Genomic DNA, 10,144 nt, shown 5'->3' on the forward strand with positions numbered 1-10,144 from the left:
GATCAGGCACATGGCATATTATTGCACTTTCTTAATTCATGCCAGAACGACGACCACAGGCGTCCTTCTCCAACAAGGTCAGCATCCATCGTGCCTCCTTACTATCGGGCTTCACACCCTCAGCACGTTCAACCTCAGCTTTGTGGTGTTTAAAACAACCTCAAGTGCGTCTTACGGTTCCAGGGATAAGAAAGAAGACCGTCCTGCCTACCTTGGCCTTGAAGCAAGCAGCTCTGGATTGTTTGCACACTTTCTACTTTGATCGAGTCCACATATATACGGATGGTTCTTCCACTCAGACCAGCTTCACCAGCGCAGTGGTTATACCATCACGATCAGTAAGCATCCAATACAAGATTTCTCACTTGACAACATCGACCGGTTCGGAGCTTGTTGTCCTCCGAGGTGCCGTTGATTATATTAATAACCAACCGGCTAATCGGTGGGCAATATTCTGCGATTCAAAGGCGGCCTTACAATGTCTTCTGTCATCTCTCCGTCGCGGGTCATGTGAACAACTCGTGTCGGAGATACGAGAAATGCACCATCACATGATCATGAAAGGACACGACGTCGTGTTTCAGTGGCTGCCTGGTCATTGCGGTATCTCCGGCAACGACCTCACTAACGAAGCTGCTAGGAAAGCCCACGAAGGAGCAACCCTTATTTCTGTACCTTTATCGCGGATCGACACAGTCCAACACTTAGGCAAGCTAGCACACTCTTTTGACATTGGAAAACTGGCACACACCTGAATTCACTCAACATCGATTGCATTCCCTCGATCCCTCTATGCAACTGCGGCTGTTACCTTTCATTTATCATTTTCTCTCTCTCTTCTTAATTCATGCCCTTTTTTTAATTGCACGAAAGCTACTGCGCTAAAATAGTATACTAGTACATACTTAAAAAGCAAAATTTTATACTACGATAATAGTCAATCATTCAAATTTTTATTGTAGTGCCCAGGAACAGCTAGAGAGCCTTTGTACTGGTGCACTTAACGAGCACTACGTGAGACAAAATGTAGAGAAAACATGAACGCAGTAGACAAAAAAATTGAAGATAGAGAAACAAATAGGGAAAAAAGGAAACGCGGAAAAGTAAAAGGGAGTTAATCCTAAGTGATTATTTACAGATACACAAAACACAGGAAATGAACTCTGAAGTATGTTTTGGAGTCGAGTCTTATTAGCACAATCTTGTAACAAGCCCAGGCAACGAATGTGGAATGCTACCTGGTATACTGTTGCGGCACAAACAAATGCGTATGATCAAGAAGCTTTAAGGAATGTATAATGTCATGGACCACCTCATACAGGAACAAAAGGTGGAGGAACAAAGGCTCAACTGTGGTCGCCAGAATGGCAAAAGTGGTGCTTGAAGATAGACATCAATTTATTCTGGATGGGTTCAATGAGGTCAGAATTATATTTGCTCACTGCACCCCCCTCCTAAGAGGCATACTCTAGTAGTTGGAGGCACAAAGCAGAATTTCAGAAACACAACAGGTGAGTGGAAATCATGCAATATACGTCATGCAATTCCAAGAGCGTGAAGGGCATCTTGTGTAATTATCTATGTGAAGAGAAGCTTAGCATTTTGTCGAAGTACACACCAAAATCTTTCATTTCATCGACCCTAAGGAGTGGAGCATCACGTAGGGTGTATCAAAATTTCACATGGTGCGTTTTGTGCATATAACTTAATGCCATAGTGTTGGAAGCATTTAAGAGTACTTATTGTTTCTGCACCACTTCGAGAGTGAAAAAATGTCTTTTTGGAAGTCGATGCAGTAGTGAACACTGTTGACAGTCTGAAATAGTCTGAAATGTCGGCACACAAAGTCATGCTGTTCATTTATTAAAATGCTCTTAGCACTAACAGAAAGCGAGGAATCCCATATTGATTCAAACACCTGACGCACTGAAGAGGATAGATATAGGTCGGCAGTTAGTAACTGCACATCTAGCACCTGATTTGTGCATGGGCAATGTTCAAGCTACCTTCCGAGTGCTAGAAAAGGTACTAGACTTTAGGGAACTATTGAAGATGCTTGTGAGAACGAGGAACAAGTATGCTTCCATACATCTTAACCCTTTCAGACACCACTTTATCCCGTTGATTGAAAAGTTGCTTTCACCACATCTCTTGCATCCTCAGAATCGTAGAAAGTGTACAGCCGCAGCAAATATTAAGAATTTTCAATAGTTTAGCGAGTTTTGTCAAGTTTACAAAATTTCGACTCCATGCGAAAACTCACTACAGGAACACAAAATATGAAAACATGTACTATTTTGTGTTTTGAAAAGCTTGAAAAGCACTTATCCAGCCACTTGACAATTATGCCTGGTGCACGACATTGTAAAAAACAATGAAAGAAGTGAACCCGCTACATACAACATACTGACACAGAGTAACAACACCCAGCCGTCTACCTTCCCACTCATTTTGTTAAAACATTCTGCACATTATTCAAAACTGCAGCACAGTTCCAATAATAAGTGTTTCAATATGTATGAAACACATTTTAAATACCATTACTTTCATCAGTGCTTTTGCTATTGATGCACACTCCTGCTGTGCCCAATTGTGTAGACAGCGTCTCAAAGGGTTAAGCTCTGTGGAGGAAATACCATCAACACCACAAGAAAGGGAAAGTTTAAGGCACTTCATATACGTGGAAACGAGGTTTTCATTGACTGTTAGCATACACTGCACCAGACTGAGAAGGAAGGTTACTTGAAGCATATTTCACACCACATAGCAAACAGAAATGTTCTGCAAAGGCATCAGCAGTGTTCGAGACAACACCACTATTTTCATGAAGAAGCCGTACATCCTTGGCACTCCTTTTAGAAGAGAGAGCCCACAAAGCTCCAGAAATATTTTGAATTATGTGTCACGCTGGCTTCGACACAATCAATGTGGTCAAAGTAATGATTCTAAAAATAATAATAATAATAATAATAATCCTAGTGGTAACTTGGCACACTAGACTAAAAAGAAGGCTGATGCCTGTATGTTAGAGAATCTGATAACCAGCCATCTAAAGCAGGAATTTGCAGGATGCAGAAGACACTTCCTTCCCCTCCACGTGCACACACACTTGCTCAATAACACAGCACAGCACACACGCACACACTCGACAGGTGCACAACACACAGGAGTGCCAATGAAGTCTGGTTCCAAGGAAGGAGAATCCAAATCGCCAGGGGGGTGGAGAGAAAGCTCTGCATGCCAGATATAATCATGGAGTTGTGGTGTCGGGCCATACAGGCATGGTGAGGGCTCAGGCTGTGCTGACCACTTGTTCAGACGAAGTGAAAAAAGATTAGTGCTGTTTAGAGAGACGTCAAACACCCTGCAGTATAGACAAGTGCAATGTTGCGTTGGTATCGCAGGGTGTGCTACTTGAGGGGTTTGAGGCAATCCTCGAAGGCTGGCATGAGCTTGTGACAACCGAAAAGACGGGAGTAAAGGGTGCGTATTGTCCGGCGCAGAACAAGCTTAAGTTTGTTAGCGTCGCGAGTTTGGTACGGGAACTATACTGATGAGCAGTACTCAAGTCGTGACAGAATGATAGAAGTGTAGAGTGCTCGGAAAACCTTAGGTCATCAGGGAAGGGAGACACGGGACACAAACCCAAGAAAGGGCCGGTGCTTACATACAGTGCTGGTGACATATGTGGAAAAGTTGAGAGAACAGCTAAATGCTACACTCAGAATGAGAAGGGCCCGAACAGTCTTTATAGAAGTGCCTCCAAGGAAGAAGATTGGACGTGCAGTAGTTTCGTTGTGGCTGATACGCATGGCAGCACTTTGTACGGTGCTACTACAAAGTTTTATATTGTAAGCCCAGTCGTTCGCCTTTACGGAATGTATTTATTGTAAGCACATATGCTGTTCATCGGCATATTGTTGTTGTGGAAGCGTTAACTTGTTAATCAAACACATTCTGGGCAGATGCATTAGTAACTTGGTTTTGAGTACATCTTTGTCCTGACTACAATTTATAGTATCGCAGCAAGAAACATTTTAGTAGAGGCTGAAGGGATTCCAGCAGTTTAAGCATACTGACTGCACAAAACACTGATGACACCTTTTCACCTTCCCCACAATGCACTCACACCATCTACACTTTCCATAAGCAAAAAGTGAGATAAAAATTCAATTACAGTTTCATTGACTCAGTACTTGCTGCTTCTGAAGCGTGCATCGAAGCAATCGTGGTATACGCTGCTACATGCATAGGTCTTGCATGATGCAGGTCCTGCTATGCACTGCACACAGGGCACACATTGCAAACAGATTTCTTTTTGCAGTGCTCAACTATAACGACACACTGACTCAAATATGACTGCGTTGCCACGTATGCTTCAGTGCGTCAGTGTTCTTGATTGCTACACGAGCGATTTATCCCCAACTAGCCCAAAAGACGGTCGCACTTGAAAGAAGTGAGTGAATGAGTACAGTGAACTTGTACGAAACTGGATTCACATGCCGAATAAAAGAGCGCAGTGTCATCTGAAACAGGCGGCACGGCTGATTATGTAAGTACTTCCAATAGTTCGGCTACTAGTGTAGTTCGCTTTCGGGAGTTATCTTTACCACTGGAAACAGCGCAGAGCTTGCCCGTTAAACTTGAGTCAACCGACACCACACGAAACACGCCGCGGGTGACCAACCCAACTTCCACACGGTTCATTCACCACATCACAGGTCACACGAAGTCAAGAGTGCCATATTTTAAATCACTGCAGCACCAAACGGACCTGAAAATTCATTTCCTTCGACAGATTTCTCAGGTGAGTTCGTTCACTCGCCAGTTACGAACTCGATGGACGCGCTAGGCCTACGCGTAACGTAAACAACATCGGCGATAGGCGAGTGTTGATTATCCAGACTTCGGAGCTCGTAAACGTGTTTCCATTCGTTTTGAGCACAACAAAATGCACATACAACAAGCACAGACGTTGCGGCAATCGTGATTCGGTTGGCTGTTTTAGCAGACGATCGTACCGAGCCCGGCGGAACCCAGTGGGCAGGTTGGATTAGTCGGCGTCGTTCAAAGTCGCTTCGGATCCACGTCGCACTGCCACAACCCACGGTAGTCGGTCGGTCGTGTCGTTGTCGGCTTACTATTACAACACTGTCTTTTAGGAACACTGTCGCGCGCGTCGTGCGTCCAAAAAACTCGGACGATCGTTGGTGCCGGGCGCCTTCGTACGGTCGGCCATTACAGGCGCAGCAGCCGAAGGCTCCGCAGCCTTCGATTGGTTGACGCCTGCGAGGCGTCGCAGCCTCTCATTGGTGCACGCCGGCGCAGCTTCGCCGCGCGCCGGCAAACTTCTAGCATCTGCAGTAGACATAATCGCTGCGCGACGTTCCGCTTCAGCGAGTTCCCGACCGACGCTTTGACGCATTTGACCCTTCGGCGCGCGCCGAAGCTTTCCAGCGCGTGCCAGTGGTTGGGGCATTACTGCCTCTCGTGCGAGGGCACCTCCACGGCGCTGTACGGGTGAGGGGAGAGGGGTAAAAAGTGTAGCGAAGAAAACAGAGTATAGAGTTGAGATAGCCCAGCGGTAAGGAACGTCATGAAGGCGCGGCGGCTACAGCCGCTCGTACAGTTCGGCGCCGTCCAGGAATTCGAGCAGTGCCGCGAAGGCGCGCGCGGTCACTGATGAATGCGCCGCCGGGAAGAGAAGTGCCTCGGTGCTGTCGCACGGCAGGCCAAGGCGGCGGTAAACGCTCGTGAGCGTGTCACGCTGCGCCGTGTACTCTCGGCATCGCAAAAGCACGTGATCTAAGTCCTCCACGTCGGCGCACTTTTCACAAAAGGGGCTTCCCGTACCTTGCAGGCGGTGAGTCCTTGCTGCGGTGCGGTAGCAGCCGACGCGGAGACGAAGCAGCAGCGCCCGGTCTCGACGATGAAGACCCTTTCGCGGCAGGAGTCTCGGTGGGTTGCCACTGGCGACGCGGGCGTCCGGGTGTCGTGCACGCAACATGCCGGCCACGGTGTGACGGGCGACGTCGAAAGGCGTCACGACGAGTGAACGAGGCACAGTCGCCGTGTGGGCGGCCCTCGCGAGCCGGTCTGCTTCCTCGTTCCCGTGTATGCCGATGTGTGCAGGCACCCACTGCAGAACGAGGTCGCATCCCTGCTCGCACACGCCATGGATTTTCCGCAGGAGGCGCTGGATCAGCGGTGGCCCATGGTCAGCCCTGGCCAGCATGTGCAGTGCCGCGCGGGAGTCCGTCAGGATGGCCGCAGCAGGGATGCGCCGCTGGTAGATAAGTTCGGCCGCCAAGTCGATGGCCGCCAGCTCCGCGTGTGTTGATGATACGGCGCTCAACACGGTGCACTGACTTTGCGCTGGGATGTCCGGAGTGACGCACGCGGCAGCGGCAGCACCGTCCCGCAAGACCGAGCCGTCAGTAAACACGAGCACCCGGCCGGCCAGCTGCTCGTTGATGGCCGCAGCCGTCTCCTGTTGCAAGGCGCAGAGCGGAGTGTTGCGCTTGCCTCGAACGCCAGGGACGGTCGTGCGGATGAGCAGACGACGCTCCCGATGTGGCGGCGGGGCAAGCCACGCGCACGTGGCGCCGCCCCGTACCAGGTTGGCGAACTCGGTGACGCGGCGACCCATGCCGGAGCTCGGGAGAGAGTGCAGCCGGCTGATCAGCTGCTGGCCGTGCCGCGAACGATGCAAGCGCTCCACGTGGTTGAGGGCCCGCCCCTCGGCTCGGAGAGAGATGGGCGTCTCCCCCGCCTCGGCGAGAGTGGCGCCGCTCTGCGAAGACCGCGGGAGGCACAGGAATTGGCGTACGACGGCTCGGTGATCCGCGTCCATCACCTTCCATTGCGTCGGCTGCAGGTCCGCCAGGGGCAGCGCGTACAGGATCCGCGCCGAGGCCACAGAGTTGTATAGGCGCAGCGCGAGGGTCGGCGAACAGCCTTGGCCACGAGCGAGCAGGGAGCGCGCGGCGCCCGCTACCTGCGCGGCACCTTTCCGCAGGGCAGCTACTGCAGCACGCCAGTTCAGCCGTCGGTCGATCACAAGGCCAAGGTAGCGAACCCGCTTCTCCCACGGAAGCAGCACTCCATGGAGGGTGAAGCCTGGCGTGCTGTACTGCCCCTCGTACCTTGGGTGTACGATGAGCGCCTTGGTCTTGGCTGCCTAGAGGGTGAGGCCGATGCCGCTGATGTAAGCATCGACCCCATCCAGCGCGCGCTGCACACACGCACGCACCGCATAGCCGATACTGGTGGGGCCGATGGCGAACAACGCGATGTCGTCCGCGTATACTGCGACTCGAACCTCATGCGCCGGGAACTGGGGAATGTAGTCGGGGATGCGTGCCAGCGCGAGGTTGAACAGGAATGGGCTAAGCACACTGCCCTGCGGCACTCCTGTCACAACCACACGCGGCCGACTGAGCGCTCCCGCCACGCGCACCCGCATCGTTCTGCCGCCGAGGAACGCCGCAATGTAGCTTCGCATTCGTCCGCACACTCCGAGCGCATCGAGTGCGTCCATGATGGTAGCGTGTGGCAGACGGTCGAAGGCGCTCTCGACGTCGAGAAGGATGAGGTAGCCTGCCTCGCCCCGGCGCTTCGCTGTCTCCAGCGTGGCGATCACGTCGGCAAGGCAGTCCGCTGTGGCCCGGAGTCGCCGGAAGCCGCTCTGCTCCGCCGCCAAGGTGTCGAGCGCCGCCGTAATCCACTCGAGCCGCCGTAGCGCCATGGCCTCGAGCACCTTGCCAGCAGCGGAGGTGAGCGAAACGGGCCGGTACGAAGCAGGACTGCTGGCTGCCTTGCCGGCCTTGAGCAGCGGGACAACAATCGCCTCGCTCCACTCGTCCGGGATGCTGCCGGTCCGCCAGACGTTGTTGTATGCGTCGAGCAGCAGCAAGAGCTGGTCACCATCCAGGTTCCTAAGCATCTGATACGTGACGCCATCGGAACCTGGTGCTGAGCGGAGCTTCCTCGATGTGAGCACTGTGCGAAGCTCACCGATAGTGAAGTCAGCCTCGCACAGCGCCCTGATGTCCTCGAGGATCCCGGCCGTCGGGAAGTACCGCTCCGGGGCCAGCAGCTCGCGCCTTGGATGCGGTTGCGGCTGCAGCACGTACGGCGCCGGTGGACGGATGATGGGTGGCGGGCAGAAAGTCTCGGCGAGCAGCTCGGCCAGCTGACCGCTCGTGATGCCGCGAGCCACGGCGATGGAGAGGACGGGGCAGCGCGGCGCGCGGGGCCGCAGGATCGCCCCCAGGATTCGCCACGGGCTCGATCGGACGCTCGCCCGTTCCAGCGACGAGCAGAGGCTTGACCAGCTGGCGTTGCGGCACTGCTTCGCGTGGCGACGGCATACCGCGTCGAGCCGGTTGTACACCGTCCAGTGCTCGCGTTTGCCCGAGCGCAGTGCTATCCTCTCAGCTCTGCGACGCGCGGATGTTCAGTTGTTTTATGTCGGGAACAGGCGTCCCGGCCGGCACAACACATCGAGTTGACGCGGCACGCGCGCATCGTGCGATGTGTTGGAAAAACAGGCCGCTCTCCGAGACTGGCACTGTAGCACACAGTTCCCGGAATCGCGGCCAATTAACAACACTGTACGCACGCGTCGGCAGGTGGGCGGCACGGCGGGGCTCTAGGTGGATTGGGTAGTGGTCGGACCCTCGCATGTCGGGGCTGCGGCGCCAGACGTAATGGCAGCGCTCCGACACTAGCGAGAGATCCAACACACTTCCCTCGCTGCCGCGACGGGTGAAAGTAACACAGCCCGTGTTGGCTACGAGCAGAGCCGCCCGCTGGATGGCATCAAGCAGGTCTAGGCCGCTGCGGTCGGTGTGGCTTGATCCCCACGCTGTGTTATGGGAATTGAAGTCTCCGCACATCACGAGGTCGCCGCGCACACGCTGTGATAGCCGCACGATCATCTCCTTGTCCCAGCGGCCGCCGCAGCACGCGTAAACACTCGCGACGCACGTGTCGGCTGTTCCGATTCGCACGGTCACCGCCACGCACTCGACGCCCGTGCACGGCAAATCGTCCACACTCACCACGGCCTGGGGAGCCCAGCGCGTACGTAAAGTGACGCGCGAGATCGCCCAGCCGGATGAGTGGAATCGGTACACGGAATGGCCGTGCATGACGCCTGCTCGCAGCCAGCAGCACTGTGGTAGCTGACGAAGCCTGGCAGATTGAGCTCTCCCGGGCGGACGTGGGTTTCTTGCAAAGCAAGCACGTCGCATCCGTCCGAAAGAGCCCCATCCGCCAGCTCTGGATGACGGCGGCGCATCGAACGAACGTTCCATTGAACGATGCGCGGCCGTTGCTCCACTGGTGTGCTAGCCATGCTGGATCAGGGCGTCATGCATTTCCAGAGCTGCCACACACATGTGACGCGCTGGCGAGTCGGCAGGTACCGATTCCAAAAGTGCACGCAATGCCGACGCGAGCGTCGTTATAACGAGGTCACGTGCATCGGGTGTTGTCGCGCTGCGGGGCTGTGCAGGGCTGCTCCCGGCGACTGGCTGCGGCGCTGTGTTGCCGGTTACCACGTCGCGGAAGGAGCGTCCCGGCTGGACCGTCTGCGATGGTCGTGGCTCGGGGGCGCGCGGTCCGGTGGTGGCCGGCTGCTGGTTCCGCGCTGCAGGGGCACTGCTCCTCGCGAGAATCAAGGCTTGTCGGCGCGTGATGCGTGGAACAGTTCTCGCGAGTATGCTCGCCACCCGCCGCTCGAGCTGCCAGTTGGGGCAGCGTGGCTCTGTTGACTCATGCGGGCCCCGGCAGTTAATGTAGCGGGTCCGCTCTGACGTGCAGGCGCTCGTCGCATGCGACCCCGCGCACTGGAGACAGCGAGGGTCGCGGGAGCAGGTTGCTGTTGCGTGCCCGAAGAGCCCGCATCGGCCGCACTGCAACGGCCGTGGCAGCTGCGGACGTACGACGCGGTGCTGTTTGAAGAGGTGTACTTCCTCCGGGACGTCTCTGCCAGTGAAGCGGAGGGTTGCCACATCGCCGCTCCTGGTGACGGCGAGAACGGGCACCCGGCACTCGAGCCCCTGAAGGATGGAAGGCCCATCGAGCGCCGGGTCCATGTTGAAGAGCGTGCCCGTGCAGGAGTCGGCGATGAGTGCCT

The 10,144-nt window shown here is 54.6% G+C and overlaps 1 protein-coding gene across 1 annotated transcript; it reads right to left on the minus strand.

Moving 5' to 3' along the window:
• Positions 1-5,611: 5,611 nt before the first annotated feature.
• LOC126520344 (uncharacterized) lies at positions 5,612-9,155 on the minus strand. Its single transcript, XM_072289433.1, has 3 exons — positions 8,620-9,155; positions 7,253-8,441; positions 5,612-7,180 (listed from the first exon to the last, which is right to left on the minus strand). The coding sequence occupies exons 1-3, from the start codon at positions 9,153-9,155 to the stop codon at positions 5,612-5,614; spliced, it is 3,294 nt and encodes a 1,097-aa protein (XP_072145534.1).
• Positions 9,156-10,144: the final 989 nt, after the last annotated feature.

This window comes from Dermacentor andersoni, chromosome 7 (genome assembly GCF_023375885.2).
Source record: "Dermacentor andersoni chromosome 7, qqDerAnde1_hic_scaffold, whole genome shotgun sequence".
Classification (NCBI taxonomy): domain Eukaryota; kingdom Metazoa; phylum Arthropoda; class Arachnida; order Ixodida; family Ixodidae; genus Dermacentor; species Dermacentor andersoni.

What these genes read in the sequence shown, in the direction of transcription:
- LOC126520344 (XM_072289433.1), bottom strand. Translation starts at nt 9,155, where the DNA reads ATGCACGGCCATTCCGTGTACCGATTCCACTCATCCGGCTGGGCGATC. An exon ending in GCCCACCTGCCGACGCGTGC is followed by an intron (nt 8,442 to 8,619) that starts GTACAGTGTTGT and finishes CGCGCGTCGCAG; the next exon opens with AGCTGAGAGGATAGCACTGC. An exon ending in CCACCAGTATCGGCTATGCG is followed by an intron (nt 7,181 to 7,252) that starts GTGCGTGCGTGT and finishes CTCACCCTCTAG; the next exon opens with GCAGCCAAGACCAAGGCGCT.